Genomic DNA, 21,793 nt, shown 5'->3' with positions numbered 1-21,793 from the left:
TAACCACGTCGGAAACCTTTTATATGATTCACCTGAGTACAAACGACAGCTCCGACAATGGAATGATTTTTGATACCTTGTGTATGTGACACTACCACCATCTGTATACTTGCGCGTCGCTGTCCCATGACTTCTGTCATTTCAGTGTAGGTGTAGAAGTGACACTGCAGACCACCCTGGATCCAGTAGAGACTAGTCAGCGCCTGAGTGAGTCATTACAAATTCGTCGACTTGGTGTTTGTCTTAATAACGGCCGTTACTCAGGGCACATTTAGACATATGATCTACAGAACATCATGCTCTGTCTGCTGGCGTGTACTCTGAGCACCAGAAATATTTTCCCCTTCTCGTTTTCGTACATTGTGCCTTTCCGCATGCTACTGAATCACACGCGATCAGTCTCCTGAAGCCGGGCGCTGTGGCCGAGCGGTTCTAGGCGCCTCACTCCGGAACCGCGCTGCTGCTACCGTCGCATGTTCGAATCCTGCCTCGGGCATGGATGTGTGTGATGTCCTTAGGTTAGTTAGGTTTAATTAGTTCTAAGTCTAGGGGACTGATGACCTCAGATGTTAAGCCCCATAGCGCTTCGATCCATTTTTTAGTCTCGTGAAGCTTCCAACGTTATGCAGAATTTCCACTACAAAATTCTGTCTCAAAATCTGACAGTAACTCCAGAGAGATTCCGGTCGTATGCAAAACGTATCAGCGGCAAGACACAGTCAATACCTTCTTCGTGATGGCGATGGTACCATACCGACGACAGCGCCACTAAAGCGAAGTTACTGAACACAATTTTTCGGAATTCCTGTAGGAAAGAAGATGCAGCAAAAGGTTTCAGGATCAGAATCCTGAATAGCTGCCAACATTAATTTGAACGCAGAGATCCTCGGTATAGCGAAGAAAAGTGTCACTTAATTAAGGCAAGTCTTTCAGTCCAGATTGCATACCAATTAGGTTACCTACGGAAAATCTCAATGAAATGCTTCGTTTTTAGTAGTCATACACAACGCTTCGCTAGACGAAATACCCGTACCAAAAGATGGGAAAGTTGGACACAAGAAATAACATACACTCAAGAGTCAAAGAAATAAACACCTGCCTAATATCCTGTAGGGCCTCCTCGAGCACGCAGAAGTGCCGCAACACGACGTGGTATGGACTCGAATAATGTCTGAAAAAGAGTTGGAGGGAACTGACATCATGAATCCTGCAGGGCTGTCCACAAATCCATAAGAGTACTAGGGGGTGGAGATCTCTTCTGAACAGCACATTGCACAGCATGTTCATGTCTGCAGAGTTTGGTGTCCAGCGGAAGTGTTAAAACTCAGAAGAGTGTTCCTGGAGCTACTATGTAGCAATTCTGGACGTATGGGGTGTCGCATTGTCCTGCTGCAGTTGCCCAAGTCCGTCGGAATGCACAGTGGACATGAATGGATGCAGGTGATGAGACAAGATGCTTAAGTACGTGTCACCTGTCACCTAGACATATCAGGGTTACCATATCAGTCCATCTGCACATGTCCCACACCACTACAGAGTCTCCACTAGCTTGAACAGTCCCCTGCTGACATGCAGGGTCCATGGATTCATGAGGTTGTCTCCATGCGAGTACACATCCATCCGCTCGATGAAATTCGAAGCGAGACTCGTCCGACCAGGCAAAATATTTCTAGCCATCAACAGTCCAATGTTATACAGTCATCAAGGGTACACGAGCGGCCCTCCGGTCCGAAAGCTCATATCGATGATGTCTCGTTGAATGGTTCACACGTTGACATTTGTTGATGGCCCAGCACTGAAATCTGCAGCAATTTCTGGAAGGGTTGCTCTTCTGTCACGTTGAACGAGTCTCTTCAGTCGTCGCTGGTCCCGTTCTTGCAGGATCTTTTTGCACCCGCACCTGTGTGAGATTTGATGTTTTACCGGATTCCTGATATTCACGGTACACTTGTGAAATGGTCGTACGGGAAAATCTCCATTTCATCACTACCTCGGAAATTATGTGTCCTATCGCTCGTGCGCCAACACCAGCTTACAATTCACTTAAAATCTAGATAACCTGCCATTGTAACAGAAGTAACTGATCTAACAAATGCTCCATACACTTGATGTCTTAAATAGGCAGCGCCGTATTCTGCCTGTTAGCATGTCACTGTATTTGAATACGCATGCCTGTACCAGTTTCTTTGGCGCTTCAGTGTAGAAGTAATTCGTTGAATTAAAGCCCCATTTACGTCGTTTTGTACAAGATTTTGGAACATAATACTTCGTTCCAGTATTATGAAATACTATTCACACATAACTAGCACGGACCCATAAACTATCCTTGTAGTGAAACACGGCTGGCTTTTAAGTCACACGAGAGGATATCAGAAACCAGGGGCAAATTTATAGATTTACAGAAGGGTTTGACACCGATCCTCACAACCAGCTTCTAATCAAATAGCGTGTCTGTGGAGTACCGTCCCAGTAGTGTGACTGGATTCGTAAGATCATATCAGAAAGGGTACTCGCCGTACTATCTGATGGGAAGTCATCTAGTGAAACGGTTCCCCAAGAATGTGTTATATCCTTTCTTCTGCTATTAATCTATGTAAACGAATTAGGAAACAATCTGAGCAGCCGCCATAGTTTTTTTTGCAGATGATGCTGTCTTTCACTGTCTAATAAAGTCATCAGAAGGTCAAAGGAACTGCAAAACAATTTAGACGATGTATCTATCTACTTGATGCGAAAAGTGGCAAATGACCTTAAACAATAAAATGTATGAAGTACTAAACAAATTCCGTTAAATTATGGCTATACCATAAATAACAGAATTTTAAATGCTGTCGATTCAAGTAAATAAATTGTGATTACAGCAATGAACAGACTGAATTCATCACATAGAAAATGTTGTGGGGAAAGTTAACCAAAGACGACGGTTTATTGGTGGAGCACTTAGAAGATGCAAAAAAGATGCTAGAGAGAATTTGTAGACTACATTTTTCTGCCCTTGTCTACAGTAATGCTGATCATTATGGGGTCCTCACAAAATAGTATTGACGGGGAACGTCGATAAAGTTCAAACCAATGGAGTTCATCTTATATTATCACGAAATAGGGAATAGAATGTCTCGGATTTGAGCAGCGAGTTGGAGCAGTAATCTTGCAAACAAAGGTATTTTCATTGTGATTATATTTTTTCACGAAATTTCGATCACCAATTCTCTCATCTGAATGCCAAAATACTTTGTTAACTCTCGCTTGCAAACGGAGAAACGAGCATCGTTACAAAGTAGGATAAATCAACGCTCTCAAAGAAAGATTTAATTCATTTTTGCCATTGTGCTTTTCGAGAGCAGAACAACAGAAAAATAATCTGAAAGTGATTCTATGAACACTACACCAAATATTTAAGAGTGAACAGCAGAGTAATGACGTAGATGTTTTGTGTAACGGATGTACAATTCCTCTTTACTTGCCTGAAAGAAGGGATAATATGGTACGACACATGGTGAGGCTTCAGTAAATAATCAAGGGAACTGTGGGTGTTAAAAATTGTTGAGGCAGGTCAAGGCTTGATGTGAGAGCAGGTTTCAATGCAGTTTGTTTGCAGGAGCTATGCAGTGAAGAATGACTTACAAGGGGACCCCGGCCGCGGTGGTCTCGCGGTTCTAGGCGCTCAGTCCGGAACTGCGCGACTGCTACGGTCGCAGGTTCGAATCCTGCCTCGGGCATGGATGTGTGTGATGTCCTTAGGTTAGTTAGGTTTAAGTAGTTTTAAGTTCTAAGGGACTGATGACCTAAGATGTTAAGTCCTATAGTGCTCAGAGCCATTTGAACCATTTGAACTTACAAGGGGACCGCGCTTACTTGTCAGCAACGATTTTCTTTGATTTGTAGTATATTCAGGAGTTGGCCAGAAGTCAAAGTGACAGAAGTGGAACATATAGATGGCCAAGTGGTTAGAAAAAATAGCACTTTTGGCGCGGGTTGTGTTAGGAGTGAACTACACATGTTACAAGGGTTGAAACTTTAATAGTGGGCCGGCCGCAGTGACAGTGCGATTCTAGAGGCTTCAATCTGGAACCGCGCGACCGCTGTGGTCGCAGGTTCGAATCTTGCCTCGGGCATGGATGTGTGTGATGTCCTTAGGTTAGTTAGATTTAAGTAGTTCTACGTTCTAGGTGACTGATCATCTCAGATGTTAAGTCCCATAGTGCTCAGAGCCATTTGAACTATTTTAATAGTGGCAACTATTTATGTACAGCTCGTACAAAATAGATACGTGTTTCAAAGTTTTACTGACCTTCAAATTAGTCACCAAAATTGTGTATAACCCGTTGCCAGCGGTGTGGAAGTCGGAGGATACTCTTAGCAGTGCCAGTTGTGTTGACAGTTCGAGAGGCGCGGTGTATTGCCCGACGAACTTGTAACAACTCTGAAGCGAATGCCCTGAAGTGTTTCCTTCAGTTTAGAAATCGCGTTGAACTTACGAGGACGTACGTCAGGGGCGTGCAGTAGGTTGTATAGAACTTAGCAGCCCCATCTGTTAAAATAATCAGTAACATCTTGCACTGTGCGTCCTTGAGCATTGTCCTGCAAAATGATGGTCAGGTCCTGCAGAAAGTGTCATCACTTCTGTATCTAAGCTGGTCGTATGTTGTGTTCCAGAAATGAACAGTATAGATACAGAAGTAATGACACTTTCTGCAGGACCTGACCATCATTTTGCAGGAAAATGCTCAAGCAAGTAGAGTGCAAGCTGTTGCTGATTTGTCTGACTGATGGGTCTGCTAAGTGCTATACCGACTACTGCACTCCCCTGACTTAAGCCGTCGTAAGTTCAACTCGATTTCTAAAGTGGAGGAAACACATCACGGCATTCGCTTCAGAATTGCTACAAATTCGTCGGGCAACAGACCGCGCCGCTCGAACTGTCAACACAACTGGCACTGATAAGAGTATCCTACGACTTCCACATCGCTGGCAACGGTTTCAAAAATGGTTCAAATGGTTCTGAGCACTATGGGACTTAACTTCTGAGGTCATCAGTCCCCTAGAACTTAGAACTACTTAAACCTAACTAAACTAAGGACATCACACACACACACCCATGCCCGACGCAGGATTCGAACCTGCGACCGTAGCGGTCGCACGGTTCCAGACTGTAGCGCTTTGAACAGCTCGGCCACTCCGGCCGGCTGGCAATGGTTTATACAAAATGCCAGTGACTACTTTGAAGTTCAGTAACACTTTGAAACACGTACGTATTTTGTCCGAGCTGTAAATAAATAGTTGCTTCTATAAAGTCCCAACCCTCGTATTTTAGTTTCCAGGCAGCAGCTGGCGAAGAGGAAGGGACATACCGGTAATCCAAGGGTCGTGAGCAGAAACTTTTTCATTAACAGTTTTTGCCTTACTTACACTGCAAATAGACCGAAGCAATGCTGAATATCTTGAATTTGTTTTTTCATAAAAGGCATGAAAAGGCAAAGCAAAGGAAAATTTTGGACCAATGATTCAAGAAACTGTCGGAGGCTACGTCGTAAATTATTAGACTGTTTTCATTAGTTCATCGAAATCGGGGAAACTTCCGACAGTATAAAACAAAAATTTTTTGACTGATGTGAAGAAGCCGTGCGTCAGGAGATCAAATTTATTCTGTTAACTGACTCATAGCTGGTCAAACTAATACATAACTATACGATGATATTTTGCAAGATGAAGAAGGAGTTTCACTGAGCAGTATTACAGTGATTCTCCCCCCCCCCCCTCCCCCACCTATCCCAAAAGCACTCCGTTAGTGCAATCCTACGATGTATATCGTTATCACGGATATAAAATTGGTTAAAAGTCTTCAAAATGCTCTTATTTCACAGAAAGAGGAAAAGAAATCACATCCCGAGAAGCCTGCACCAGAATACATTCCACTGTAGATCATCAGCTATCCTCGCCTGTATTTGGCGAAATGATGCGTTACGCATGGTTTTGTCCGATGAGAGGAAAACTTTTATGAATATAGTCCTCGTTTGTTTTTCTACGGAAACTAAAACAACCAACAACCACGATACTGAAGACATCCGGCGTTTCGAACGTGAGCAACATGCCGAGAAAATTACTGTCTTCCTATTTTTAAGATGAATGTCACCTCAGCAAGTGTAAATCATCAACTGTAAAATAATGAAGAATCAAATTTTGTTTACACCAGCGCACTTTTCGTGTACTCTTAAAACCCCTTCATCGAAATTTATTTGTGGTCGTAAGCTTTCCGTCGTCTTTTCTTTCCATGCCTTTTATGAAAATTTCAATAAATACAGTACACAGAGCATTTTTTCGGTTTATTTGCATCGTAACGTAAAACGTGAAACGTGGGCGATAAACAGTTTAGACAAGAAGAGAATAGAGGCATTTGAAATGTGGTACTACAGAAGAATGCTGAAGATTAGATGGGTAGATCACGTAACTAATGAGGAAGTACTGAGTAGAATTGGGGAGAAGAGGAATTTGTGGCACAACTTGACTAGAACAAGGGATCGGCTGGTAGGACACGTTCTGAGGCATCAAGAGATCACCGATTTAGTACTGGAGGGAAGCGTGGAGGGTGAAAATCGTAGAGGGAGACCGAGAGATGAATACACTAAGCAGATTCAGAAGGATGTAGGCTGCAATAGCTACTCGGAGATGAAGACGCTTGCACAGGATAGAGTAGCACGGAGAGCTGCATCAAACCAGTCTCAGGACTGAAGACCACAACAACAACAAAAGTAAAACTGAGAAGAAAAAAGGTTTCCAGAAAGGGACTCGGCCCAACAACCATCGGTTTATCGGTCTGCACTCCTTACACTGCACCAACCTCTGCTTGAAAGCCAAGTTAACATAAATGGCCAATTCCTAGCCCTACCCGCGCCGGACACGGTCTCCTTGTTAGAGTAGACTGCTACGGAGAGCTGCTCCAGAGCAGTCTTTGCACTGAAAATTGCAAGAACCAGAGCTCTGCTCTGGAGTACTCGCGAAGTTTATTTTTCGTCCGACGATTTCGTGTCGAGCTGTATCTGCAATGAAGTCCTGAATTCAATCACAAGACCCGTTCGTTATTCCGTAAGCTTGCATTATTTTCGTCTCTAAAGGAGAGTGTGGAGCTGCATCGAATGACTTCCGGAACCCTAGGAACATGGCATCAACGTTGGCACCGCTGTTTACCGCCTCCTGAGTCTCACGAACGAATAGAGCAAGCTGTTCGTACGAGATGGCACACGAAAGAGCAGATCGATACGACGGCTCTGCTGAAGGTTTCACTTCCAGCAGTGGAGCAGGTGTGCGGACATTAGCCACGCCGGACATTTGCCACGATTTTATCTGCTCCGACGGGTTGGGTCCCTTGTCTCCCCCTCCTCCTCCTCATCGCCGTCGCGCAGTAAAGGTACTTACTAAGCCTTTCCGCTGGTTTACTTAACATAGGACCAGAATCTCTTTGGATTTTCCACCACATTTCTAGAGAGACTCTCGTTGTGGGAACTATTAAATGCATCTCGCATTGAAATCCGGACCAAATTTCGATCCACAGTAAAACTTCGGCAATCTTGTTAATTTTGCGTTCGTCTAAATTATACGTGCCTTTTTCGGTGCTCCTGCAGCAGCTTCCTGTCGTGTTTTCTGTACCATGGGAGATCAGTTCCGTCTCTTATTATTTATTATTTATCTATTATTTATCTCTGATTTATTATTTATCTCTTATTATTTGGTATGAATCTCTCGAGTGCTATTGATACTATTTCTTTGAACTTAAGCCACATATAGTCTTCACTTACATAGTTTGGAAGGATTGGAGACTGTCTCTCAGAAAGACGTCAACCGGATTTTTAGCAGCTTTTATAAATAAATGTATTTCGCATTTAGTTTTGGTGAATTTCTTTGTTACGAAATTGAGCCTCGCTCTACTGTGTGTTCACTAATCCCTGTATCCGTCGTGATGCTCAGGATTATTTGTGGCTAAGAGATCAAGTGTGTTTTCGTAACCATTTACAATTTGAATAGCCTCGTGAACTAATTAATCAAAACAATTTAAAAAAAAGCATTTAGAGCAGTTACGGAAGTTGTTTTCTATCTACAATAGGGTCTGAAAATGTATTTTTGTCAATTTACAGAAGGTAGACTGAAGTCACTGCCAAATATAATTGTATGAGTAGCGTACCTATTTGTGATGAGACTCAAGTTTTCTTTGAACTGTTCAGCAACTGTTTCATCTGAGACCGGGGGTCAGTAAAAGGAGCCAGTTATTAATTTATTCCGGTTGTCGAATATAGCCTCTGCCCATACTAAGTCACAGGAACTATCTGCTTCAATGTCGCTTGTGTGCTGGAACACACATTACATTATTTTTCCTTAAGTTGTGCTTATGTTCCTGTTGTAGTGCAGATCATTACAATTACGGCTTTTCCCTCCAAAACCTAGGATGCTTTCTCTGTGGCCCTGTAAATACCAGACCTAAACAATGTAGAACAACAACGTACGTTACAAGTATGGTATTCTGTATTACTAAAATGTAGACTTTCACGGCCGGAAATATCATGTCCATTATAATTATCCGGGCTGTTATGCCGTGGTCGGTTGATGAATTCTGTGTCGATTCCCAACGTTTCGTCTCCGACTGCGGGAGACATCTTCAAGGGGGTCCGTAGCTCAATGGAAGGTCCAACACACCCACTGGTTCGCTACTGACAGACAGTAGCGAACCAGTGGGTGTGTTGGACCTTCCATTGAGCTACGGACCCCCTTGAAGATGTCTCCCGCAGTCGGAGACGAAACGTTGGGAATCGACACAGAATTCATCAACCGACCACGGCATAACAGCCCGGATAATTATAATGGACATTCTGTATTACTTCATTTCCTTATTTCTAACATTTTAAAATTGTACGTCGACTTTAGATGAGATGTCAATCATAGATGTTCTTATCTCTATTTAATGAAAGTATTTTCAGTCATGTTTTGAACATTGTCCCGCTACACTTTATTAACCAATGTTTCGCTGCAAGGGATATCGAATTTTAGAGAGTAAATTAATGTGGAGTGTGTCATTCTTCTTTTCAAACATTCGGATTCCCATTTCTTCTATCCTTATTGTCTTTTGGGCATGCAGTTGTAGTAATTAAAATACGCAAAAAATGTTGTGATCAAAAAGAAATGATTAGTGTACATTCGCATCCTCTTTACATCGTTCCTTTCTTGTTGCTCCCGTGCCGATGGGCTGTTTCTATTGCAATCAGTAAGCGTGAAACGAAGCTATCCTACAGACAGAGGGTGTAAGTAGGCTGTAGGTTTTTATGTTGGTAACACCATGTAGCGCTCTATATGAAAATCACTGACTGTGCTATGTGCAGTCTGTGGCTGGTTTGCATTGTTGGAATTTGCTATTGTAGTGTTGGGCAGTTGGCTGTTAACAGCGCGTAGCGTTACGCAGTTGGAGGTGAACCGCCAGCAGTGGTGGATGTGGGGAGAGAGATGGCGGAGTTTTGAGAGCGGATGATCTGGACGTGTGTCCATCAGAGACAGTAAATTTGTAAGACTGGGTGTCATGAACTGATATATATATTATGACTTTTGAACACTATTATGGTAAATACATTGTTTGTTCTCTATCAAAATCTTTCATTTGCTAACTATGCCTATCAGTAGTTAGTGCCTTCAGTAGTTAGAATCTTTTATTTAGCTGGCAGTATTGGCGCTCGCTGCATTGCAGTAGTTCGAGTAACGAAGATTTTTGTGAGGTAAGTGATTCATGAAAGATATAGGTTATTGTTAGTCAGGGCCATTCTTTTGTAGGGATTATTGAAAGTCAGATTGCGTTGCGCTAAAAATATTGTGTTTCAGTTTATTGATGATCAGAATAAGTACAGAGGGAAATGTCTGAGCACGTTCAGTTTTGCTCAGCTGTTTGAAAATCAAATAACGTAACAGGTTTATGAGCACAGTAATTCATTAATTTTTCTAAGGGGACGTTTCAAGGGATCTATATTTATACTTTGCAGAACTAATTACATACTGATATAATCGTCGGTATTGCTTTCGTTTCCCAAAAGTTATAAATATTTCGATTTCGGAAAAGAAGCTCTGTATTTGGCCAAAATGTCGAAGAAGAAGGTCCCTTACGTACTGGTTGTATCGAGTAAGATGTGGAGAAGTGTGGCAAATGTCCGGCGTGGCAAATGTCCAGCATTCGTAGAGCATGGGTGTGGAATGTCGAGTCGTGGCGGGGGTTTTCGGCACCTGTCGGTGGTGCAGAGACGGTGCAGCAGCAGCAGCAGCGGCAGTAGCAGCAGGGGTTGCTGGAGGGGCAGCCGGCGAGCTGGTGGTCCCCCAGGCGGCGGCGTCGGCGGTGCGGCGCGGATTAGCGGCGGATCCTTGTTGCGGCAATAACAGTAATCCCGGGCGGTGATTGTGCCGGCTCGGCTCCCGCGGGACCAGGCCGGCCCCGGTCCTCTCCTCTGCCGTCCTCTCCTGCCACACAGCTGGCGCCCGGCCGCTGCCGCCGGCGCTCCCCCGCTCTGACGTGCTGCCGCCACAAGTAGCGGACACGCCGCTACAGCCTGTATCCTGACATACCGAGCCGAGTTCTGACGTTCACTAACACGCCAAGCTCTTGTCATTAGCCGACGTATTTACATTAGCTGTTACCCGCGGCTGCGCTTTCATTTTGTTACGATGAGTGATGGTGAGTCATTTGTTGTTGTTGTGGTCTTCAGTCCTGAGACTGGTTTGATGCAGCTCTCCATGCTACTTTATCCTGTGCAAGCTTCTTCATCTCCCAGTACCTGCTGCAACCTACATCCTTCTGAATCTGTTTAGTGTATTCATCTCTTGGTCTCCCTCTACGATTTTTACCCTCCACGCTGCCCTCCAATACTAAATTGGTGATCCCTTGATGCCTTAGAACATATCCTACCAACCGATCCCTTCTTCTTGTCAAGTTGTGCCACAAACTCCTTTTCTCCCCAATTCTATTCAATACCTCCTCATTAGTTATGTGACCTACCCATCTAATCTTCAGCATTCTTCTGTAGCACCACATTTCGAAAGCTTCTATTCTCTTCTTGTCCATACTATTTATCGCCCATCTTTCACTTCCATACAAATACTATCAGAAACGACTTCCTGACGCTTAAATCTATACTCGATGTTAACAAATTTCTCTTCTTCAGAAATGCTTTCCTTGCGATTGCCAGTCTACATTTTATATCCTCTCTACTTCGACCATCATCAGTTACTTTGCTCCCCAAATAGCAAAACTCCGTTACTACTTTAAGTGTCTCATTTCCTAATCAGATTCCCTCAGCATCACCCGACTTAATTCGGCTACATTCCATTATCCTCGTTTTGCTTTTGTTGATGTTCATCTTATATCAAGACACTGTCCATTCCGTTCAACTGCTCTTCCAAGTCCTTTGCTGTCTCTGACAGAATTACAATGTCATCGGCGAACCTCAAAGTTTTTATATCTTCTCCATGGATTTTAATACCTAATCCGAATTTTTCTTTTGTTGCCTTTACTCCTTGCTCAATATACAGATTGAATAACATCAGGGTAGGCTACAACGCTGTTTCGCTCACTTCCCAACCACTGCTTCCCTTTCATGCCCATCGACTCTTATAACTGCCATCTGGTTTCTGTACAATTTGTAAATAGCTTATCGCTCCCTGTATTTTACCCGTGCCAACTTCAGTATTTGAAAGAGAGTATTCCAGTCAACATTGTCAAAAGGTTTCTCTAAGTCTACAAATGCTAGAAACGTAGGTTTGCCTTTCCTTAATCTATTTTCTAAAATAAGTCATAGGGTCAGTATTGCCTCACGTGTTCCAGCATTTCTACGGAATCCAAACTGATCTTCCCCAAGGTCGGCTTTTACCAGGTAGCCTAGTAATTTATAAATATCTGCGTCTGCGCATATATCGGTGTGGATATTGATCATTTTCAAACGCAGCTACCTGACCGCTCCGCAGTTCGCACTGAAGTGCATGGCAGAAGGTTTATCAAGCCAGTTCCACACTATTTCTCTCCTGTTTCATTCTTAACAGCATGTGGTGAAAACGAACATTTACGTCTTTCGATGCGAGCTCTGATTTATTTCTTATTACTATGACCATTTATCCCTACGTAGGTGGATGTCAACGAAATATCTTGCAGAGGAAAACGTTGGAGACTGAAATTTCATGATAAGATTTCACCGCAACGGAAAACGCCCTTGTTTTAATGATTGCCACCCCAAGTCGCACATCATATCCGTGACACTCTCTCCCCTATTTCGCTACAATACAAAACGAGCTGTTCTTCTTTGACCTTTCACGATGTCCTACGTCAGTCCAATCTGCCAAGGTTCCCATAACACGTAGTAGCACTCCAGAAGAGGGTGAACAAGCGTAGTTTAGGTAGTGCTTTTGGTACACCTGCTATATCTTCTAAGTGTTCAGACAATAAAACGTATGTTTGGCTTGCCTTCCCCAAAATATTTTCTATGCGATCATTCCAATTTTAGTTGCACGTAACTGTAATTTCTAGGTATTTAAATCAATTGACAACCCTTAGATCTGTGTGATCTATTCTGTAAACGAAATTTAACGGTTCCTTTTGGTTCTCACAAGGTTGAAATCACACTTTTCATTTTTGTGGTCAGTTGTCACTTTTTTAACATGCAGATACCTTGTCCGGATCATTCTGCTATTGGTTTTCATTTTCGGATGACTCATCAGTCTTCTAAGTGGTCTGATGCGGTCCACCAGAAATTTCTCTCCTGTGCCAACGTCTTCACTTCACAGCAGCACTTGCAACATATGTCCTCAATTATTTGCTGGATGCATTAGAATCTCAGTCTTCCCCTACAGTTTTTAGCGTCTAAAGCTCACTGTAATGCCATGGAAGTTATTCACTGATGTCTTAACAGATGTCCTATCATCCTTTCCTTTCTCTTGTCAGTGTTTTCCATACGTTCCTTCCTTCGCCCATTACGCGGCGTACCTGCTCATTCCTTACTTTATCAGTCAACGTCATTTTCAAAATTCGTCTGTAGCGCACGTCTCAAATGCTTCGATTCTCTTCTGTTCCGGTTTACTCTCCGTCCAAGTTTCACTACCAAACAAAGCTGTTCTCCAGACGTACATTCTCAGAAATTTCTTCCTCAAATTAACGCCTAAGTTTGATACTAGTAGATTTTTTTGGCCAGAAACGCCCTTTTTGCCAGGGCTTTTCTGCTGGTTGCGTCATCCTTCGCCCGTCATGCGTTTTCTTGGTTCTAAGGAAGGAGAATTCCTTAACTCTGCAGTTTGGTTCGTGATCCCGAAGTCTGGTGTTAAGTTTCTCGTTGTTCTCTTTTCTACTACTTCTCATTACTTTCGCGTTTCTTCGATTTACTTACAGTCCGTATTCTGTACTCACTAGACCGTTCATTCCATTCAACAGATCCTGGAATTCTTCTTCACTTTCATTGCTGATAACAATGTTATCAGCGAATCGTATCATGGATATCCTTTCACATTGAATTTTAATTCCATTCTTGAACTTTTCTTTTATTTCCCTCATTGGTTCTTCTATGTATGGATTGAACAGCAGGGGCGAAGGGCTACATCCCTGTCTTTTACCTTTTTTAATCCGATCATTTAGTCCTTGGTCTTCCACGCTTATTAATGCATTTTGTCTCTTACACATGTTATATATTACCCATATCTCCCTGTAGTTTACCCCCATTTTCTTCAGTATTCTGAACATCTTGCAGCGTTTGACGTGGTGGAACGCTTTTCCCAGCTCAGCAAATCTTATGAGCGTGTCTTAATTTTTCATCAGTCTTGCTTCCATTACAACTGCAACGTCAGAACTCAGTCGCCTTTACCTTTCCTAAGGCCAAACTGATGGTCTTTACTCTAAATGACAGCATCATATCTGCTCAGAATGTTTCCTAACTCATTTATGCAAATTTGGTACACCAGAGGGCCTACAACACCACTGGAGAACGACAGATATTACTTCTGATTTACTCGATAACTTTCCGCCAATTACTACCAACTGTGACATTTCTGAGAGGAAATCTTGAAACCAGTCGTCCAGTTGAGTCGATACTCAGTAGGCACGTAACTTGATAATAAGCCGTTAGTCAGGAACAATGTCAAAATCTTTGTGGAAATCTAGAAATATGGAATCAGTTTGAGGTCCCCTATTGATAGTACTCATTATTTCGTGGGAATAAAGAGCTAGTTGTATTTCAAAAGAATACATATTCTACATCCCTGCTGATTTTGTGTCAACAGATCGTTTTTCTCGGGGTAACTCAGAATATTCGAAAACAGTACAGGTTCCAAAACCCTACTGCAAATAGCCATCACTGATGTGAGTCTATAATTCCTCGGATTACTCCTACTTCCTTTCCTGAGTATTGCAAATTTTCCAGTCTGCAGCTCTTTTGTCGACTGAGTGGTCGTGTATCAGTGTTAAGTGCCGACCAATTATATCAGTAAACACTGAAAGAAATGTAATTGGTGTACAATCTAGACTGGAGGGCTTGTTTTATTAAGTGATTTAAGCTGCGTTGCTACGCCTAGGATATATACTTCGAAATTACTCATATTAGCAACGGTTCTTGATTCGGAATCTGCAATACTTTATTCGTATGCTTTGGTGAAGAAATTTTGAAAAACTGTTTAATAACTCCGCTTTAGTGGCACTAACGTAACAATATCTTCACTATCAGGTAGTGAAGGTACTAAGGTACTGAATGTATCTTGCCGCTGATCTACTTCACGTACCACCAGAATCCCTTTGGATTTTCTACCGAATTTCGAGACAGCGTTTCGTTGTGGAAATTATTAAAGGCATCTCGCATTTAATTTCGAGCTAAATTTCTAACTTCTGTAAAACTTAGTCAATCTTGAGGATATTGATTTTTCTTAAAAAATTTGGTACGCTTTTTTCGTTGCCTCTGTAACAGTGTCTCACATGTTTCGTGCGCCGTCTGGGGATCAGCTTCGTCTATTATTAGTTTATTTGGTATAAATCTCTCCATTCCTGTCGACACTATTTTTGAATCCAAGCGACATCTTCCATTGTTAGTTCGGAAGGAAGCTGTCAAGTGAATTTTTATCTCTTTTTTCTAAATATATTTTGCATTTATTTTTGCTGGATTTGAGCATTACGTTACTCAGACTCGCTACAACGATCTACCCTGTATCTGCCGTAATGATTCCTATTTGCTCGGGGTTATTTGTTGGTAAAAGGTCGAATATATTTTGGCAACCATTTACAATTCGAGTCGGTTCCCGGACTAGTGGTTCAAAAAAAAAAAAAAAAAAAAAATTCGGAGAAAGTATTTAGCCTCCCACGTTGTACGTGTAAAGCAAGACGTCTCTTTGTTAGTAGTGCAGCATTTGAATGATGCCGTTGTTGTGTGTCTTCAGGCTTCTCAGAATCTGTAACGGACTTGTGGCGCTCAGCGTCTATATGAATGCCTCGGACTTGTGAATGTTCTTACATCACTCTCTAGCTCTTACGGCCACCTATCGTTCAGCATCTAAGTGCCGGCGGATCTGAGCTTGCTTAATGGTTTGTTGGGTTCCAGTAATTTTCTCAGCTGAACTCTCTTAGAAATACGCACTAAATCAAACGTAGATTTGCGAGGCATACCGTGAGATCAATAATATTAATAACACTATGTTCCTGCAGGTTTTCCCGGAGGAATAGTTTTACATATGGATCTCGGGCTTACCGTCGTATTTTAATATTGCATTTTCAAAGTATTTCGCCGTAAAAACTGTTCAGCTTAACCAGGTCTGTAGTAATTCCTTTTAAATTTCCAGAAACAGCCCGCACAATTAAACAGGGCATTCGCACTGTCACGGAATAATCTATAAACTTTCCGACTTGCTGACAACCGCGAAAACGTTGTCGTGATCCCACACACGTATTTCAAACTAATAGTACTCAAAAACTCAACAGAGCTTTCTGAAATAACCTATGTCCTTCCTCAGGGTTCAAGCTATCTCTATACCAAGTTCCATCAAAATTGGCTTAGCAGTTTAATGGTGAAAACGCAACAGACACACTTACTTTCGCATTTACATAGGGTGACTCAGCTGTTCCCACAGATGTCGTTTTATGCAACCCTCAATAATATATCACTCGATGTTTTCATATTCTCTCGCTCTCTATTAATCCTGCAGAAAATACCGAACAGAAACTTCTTGTAGGAAATGTAACGTAGTTATATTTTGTACTGGAATACGTTTTCACTAGAGACAGTGGTTTTCGAGTTATTCCAGAAAAGTGGACAAAAGATATATTCAAACGTACCATCACACGCACCCTCAGCTCCCAGCAGTCAGGGTTTCTAGTTTGCTGCTCATGGCTCTCCTTCCTGACAGCGTACAAAAATTGGCGACTGCACGAATTACTTCTCCCATTCGAACTTTTTCGGTTTTCATTGGCTGACCTTATTAGCCACGGGTTAGTCGAGCACTTACAAATTGTGAAACTAACGTTTGTGTAAATTTTACCTTATAACTTTGTGAATTTTAACAGCATAAAATAAATAATTACATCGTTGTAATCGTCAACCCATCTGACCAAGAAACTATTGCATTTATAAGGGTTAAGTTTGGGTCGATTTTTCAATGTAAGTAGTTTTAGCGTAACGTTTACAAAACACATTTTTCTTTCATTATCCTCTCGGGCACGTTTCAACTAATAATGTTAATGAAACAGCCAACTATGCTGGTGGCGTAACAGCCGAATCAATAGAGACGAATTCAGATCGAATATGTGGAAAAGTTCGTGTACAGTGGTAGATAAAGTTACTACAGTACTGTAGGTCCTGCTCATTTTTTTTTTTTTTTTCTGTAGGACTGGTAGTCTGCGCGTAGCGAGCGAGATAACGTGAAAATCTTGCGCGTGACTTTTGAAGGACACATATTACATTGCGGGTTGCGTACAACGATACCGGTAGGGGCAGCTAAATCATCTTGTATTATCAGTATGGATGGAACTATGAATTAAATACTTTTAAGATTGTACAAGCATTGTACTAATTACGTCGAACCGTATTACGCAGAAAAAATCAACCAATAAAAGCATTTTAACAAATACGATAAAATTCAAACGTCCAAGAGTAAATAACTTTTCCAAAGATAGAATATTAGTTCCTAATTCGCGTGACGTTCTTCATATCAATAAATATCTTGCACTAAACACTTTCTAAAATAGCCTTCGTTAACGTCATGTACAATTACCGGAAGCGACTTGGTACATAAGTTCATAACAACTCTATAACTTCAACTCCAAGGAGTGGACACCTACCCACGCGGTTGCGGCGGTCACTGCCGTACAACCAACTGGCAATGTTACTGCACCAACCTGAGCAGATTCAGTGGCCTCTTGTATGCGATTTGCGACTTCCGCCACGTTGCCCGACGATGTCTCCGTTTGCGAAATCACGATTGCTTTGATTTGCGGCCTATGTTTTTTCTCAGTGTTCAAGCTACCTCCGTACCAAATTTCATTGAAGTCGGCTTAACAGTTCAGTTGGAAAAACATACTTACGCATTTATATTATTAATATGGATATATGCCAAACCCCGAAGGCAAGCCTAAAATATAATTGAAAAACTTATATCGAAAGAGCAATCAGGACTAAGAAAGGGACAGTCAGTTACCAACAACGTTTCTACACTACAAAACGTGAATGAAAAGAGACAACAATTCAATGGGGAAACGTATCTTGGCTTTATAGATTTTGAAAAGACATTTGGCGATGTGGACAAAGAAATTCTATGGGATATAACGGCTGAACGATTTGATCCATCTCATTTTGTAAAGCCTATTAAGACTTTGTGCACAAAAGTCGAAACTGTTATGGATATGGCAATCAACCACAAAGTCAGTGAACACAGAGGGTTAAGGTAAGGATACCGCCTTTCCTCGACACTCTGCAGTATACAGGGTGTAACAAAAATGTACGACACAAATTGTAGGTTACATTCCTCACACGTAGACTAAGAAATTATGTTATTTGAACACGGGTATGAAAACGCTTTGTTTCCATGTTACAACTCATTTCCTCCAACTCATTAATCATGGAAACCACATAGAACAGAACGTACCAACAGACAACATGCAACTATGGTATTTCTCACAAAAGATGTTCAATATGCCCTCCTTGCATGCATCAACCTGCCGTCGTAATGTATCTCGGATGCGCTGATTTATACCTGGAGTACTGAGTACGGTTTCGCAGTCTTCCATAATACGGGCACCGAGATGCTGGGCATCTTGTACTGGGGTTCCACCACAAGAGCTTTCAAATGCCGCTACAAATAAGAGTCCAGTGGGTTTAGATCGGAAGGGCATGGAGGCAGGTAGTTGGTCGATCTCTACCCATGTGCCACTGTTATTTAGAATCTGAAGAACATAAATCCTAAAATTAGGAGATATTGCTGGGTAATGCATGTATGAATGCCCATGGAGGGCACATTGAACATCTGTGAGAAGGAGTTGCATTTGTTGTACTGGTGCGTTCTGGTTTTGTGTGTTTCCCATGATTAATGAGTTGGAGGAAATTTGGATTGTTTTGGGGGAAGAGACCAAACAGCGAGGTCTGCGGTCTCATCGGATTAGGGAAGGACGGGGAAGGAAGTCGGCCGTGCCCTTTCAAAGGAACGATCCCGGCATTTGCCTGGAGCGATTTAGGGAAATCACGGAAAACCTAAATCAGGATGGCCGGACGCGGGATTGAACCGTCGTCCTCCCGAATGCGAGTCCAGTGTGCTAACCACTACGCCACCTTGCTCGGTCCAGTTGGAGGAAGTGAGATGTAACATGGAAACAAAGCGTTTTTCTGGCTCACGTCCATATAAGATAATTTCTTCGTCTACATATGAGGAATGTGTCCTGGAATTTGTGCTATACATTTTTCTTACACCCTGTATACAGGTTGTCCCAGGAGCAACGGACAGTACTCAGGGCTATGACAGGAACGGCCATTCGATGTAAAAACAAGGGCTCTGAAATGCATAACTTAAGAGCTATGAGCAATTTCTTATCCTCGATACTGTGAATACTGTGAAGCAGATCTCTTCTACTTGAACAAGTGCTTATACCTGTTGAATGTGCGTTTTGGAACCCATGATCACTAGACACATTTTTCTTGTTTTGGTCCCTACTACCTCCACCCAAAATAGGGTAAGCAAAGAAGAGATTTCTTTCACAGTAAGGAAGAAGAAGTTCTGGTAGTTCTTAAGGTATGTGTTTTAGAGCCCATGTTTACTAGACATTTTTCTTCGAATAATCGTTCCTGTCATATCCCTGAATTTACCACTTCTCCTGGGAAATCCTGTATACAAATAAAGCGTTTAGTAAATGAATAGTGATGAATAAAAAATCAGTATTCTTAGATCATGACAATAGACTACTTGCAGTCCTACTATCTAACGCTGATTGCATAGAAGGAATATGGCGATCAGTTGGGAATCTGTAAGTCGCAGCAGACAGCGCCACATTACGAGCTACAATTGTCTGGAATTTCAGAGCATACTATCGCAAGAGCGAAAATATATTTGAGTAATTAAGTCTTGGAACAACATTTTAGAAACCTAGGATGTGACATCATATATGAATACAACCATGACATGGTAAAAAACTTAAATAAATTTAATTCCATTTGTGGAGCGACTGTAAGAAATCTGCAGACTAACCGAAGGAAAGAAACCCAGCGGAAGCTCTAAAAAACCATAGAAATACCAACAATTGCTTAAGGAGGTGAAGCATGAGTCACACAGTACAGATTAAAGAAGGAAGTTTCTAAGAAGAGTGGAAAGATGTACAAGAGACGATCGTAAAAGAAATGAAGCTGTAAGGAAATATTTACAAATATGTAACGTAAGTCAAAAAATAGAAAAAAAGGAGAAAATGAAAGGAACACATAGATCGTATGGGTGGAGAAAGACTCCCAGTAAAGGCTGTCAGTTGTAAACCCACTAGAACGAATCTAGGGAGCGAGACTGTAGGGGTCGACTGCATGGGGTGTACTGCTTGCGCGCGAGGCCTGCCTCGCTGTTAGGTGGTGGCTGTAGCGTGCGCAGGTCTGAAGGGAGCAGACACGGACCGTATCGTGGCAGTCGTTGTTCGGATGGGCAAGTGAGACTGGTAGAACTTGCTGGCAGATTGGTCATTGGTGGCCATGGGATACTGTGCGAAACTCCGTGTGTGATGTAGTACACACACAGACACAGTCCCTTTGACTCTTCAGAGATGTCACTAAAACCGCCCACAGATGTAATCGACCATGCATGAGCTCCAATTAGACGGAGAGGGTCGGACAGCCGATCAGTTCCAGGCATTCCATCAGGAAGGAGGTACACGACTCGTGTTGTCTGTAGTTCAACCATTCCTAGAGGGTCAATGCCGCGGTTCGATCGCGTCCGCATTCTTACTTTGTGTCAGGAAGGGCTCTCGACTAGGGAAGTGTTCAAATAGTTCAACTGGGTCTGAGCACTATGGGACTTAACAGCTGAGGTCATCAGTCCCCTAGAACTTAGAATTACTTAAACCTAACTAACCTAAGGACATCACAAACAGCCATGACCGAGGCAGGATTCGAACCTACGACCGAAGCAGTTACGCAGTTTCGGACTGAAGATCCTAGAACCGCTCTGCCACCGCGGCCGTCCTAGGGAAGTGTCCAAGCGTCTCGGAGTGAACCAAAGCGATGTTGTTCGGACATGGAGGAGATACAGAGATATAGGAACTGTCGATGACATGCCTCGATCAGGTCGCCCAAAGGCTACTACTGCAGTGTGTGATCGCTACCTACAGATTATGTCTAGGAGGAACCCTAACAGCAACGCCCTCATACTGAATAACGCTTTTCTTGCAGCCACAGGACGTCGTGTTACGACTCAAACTGTGCGCAATAGGCTGCATGATACGTAACTTCACTCCCGACGTCCATGGCGAGGTCCATCTTTGCAACCACAACACCACACAGCGCTGTACAGATGGGCCCAACAACATGTCGAATGGACCACTCAGAAATGGCATCACGCTCTCTTAACCGATGAGTGTCGCATATGCCTTTAACCAGACAATTGTCGGAGACGTGTTTGGAGGCAACTTAGGTTGAACGCTTTAGACACACTGTCCAGCCAGTGCAGCAAGGTGGAGGTTCCCTGATGTTTTGAGGTGGCATTATGTGGGGCTGACGTTCCGCTGGTGGTCATGGAAGGAGCCGTAGCGGCTGCACGATACGCGAATGCCATCCGTCGACCGATAGTGCAACCATATCGGCAGCATACTGGCGAGCCATTCGTCTTCATGGACAACAAATCGCGTCCCCGTCGTGCACATCATGTAAATGACTTCCTTCAGGATAACGACATCGCTCGACTAGAGTGGCCAGCATGTTCTCCAGACATGAACTATATCGAACATGCCTGGGATAGATTGAAAAGGGCTGGTTATGGACGACGTGATCCACCAACCACTCTGAGGGATGTACGCCGAATCTTAATTGAGGAGTGGGACGATCTGGACCAACAGTGCCTTTATAAACTTGTCGATAGTATGCCACGACGAATACAGGCATGCATCAATGCAAGAGGACGTGCTACTGGGTATTAGAGGTACCGATGTGTACAGCGATCTAGACCACCACCACAGAAGGTCTCGCTGTATGGTGGTACAACATGCAATGTGTGGTTTTCATGAGCAATAAAAAGGGCGGAAATGGTGTTTATATTGATCTCTATTCCAATTTTCTGTACAGGTTCCAGAACTCTCGGA

At 42.7% G+C, this 21,793-nt stretch overlaps 1 protein-coding gene across 1 annotated transcript in view; it reads right to left on the bottom strand.

The window, feature by feature from the left end:
• LOC126413097 (ski oncogene) overlaps positions 1-21,793 on the bottom strand; it is a 251,275-nt gene that overhangs the window by 224,103 nt on the left and 5,379 nt on the right. Inside the window, exon 2 of the mRNA XM_050082992.1 lies at positions 10,252-10,578. Coding sequence (XP_049938949.1) covers positions 10,252-10,578 — 327 coding nt within the window. The remainder of the gene's footprint in view (positions 1-10,251; positions 10,579-21,793) is intronic.

Source organism: Schistocerca serialis, chromosome 7, assembly GCF_023864345.2.
Source record: "Schistocerca serialis cubense isolate TAMUIC-IGC-003099 chromosome 7, iqSchSeri2.2, whole genome shotgun sequence".
Classification (NCBI taxonomy): Eukaryota; Metazoa; Arthropoda; class Insecta; order Orthoptera; family Acrididae; genus Schistocerca; species Schistocerca serialis.
Note: the sequence above shows the minus strand (reverse complement) of the source record. Positions and strands in the feature narration are given on the sequence as shown.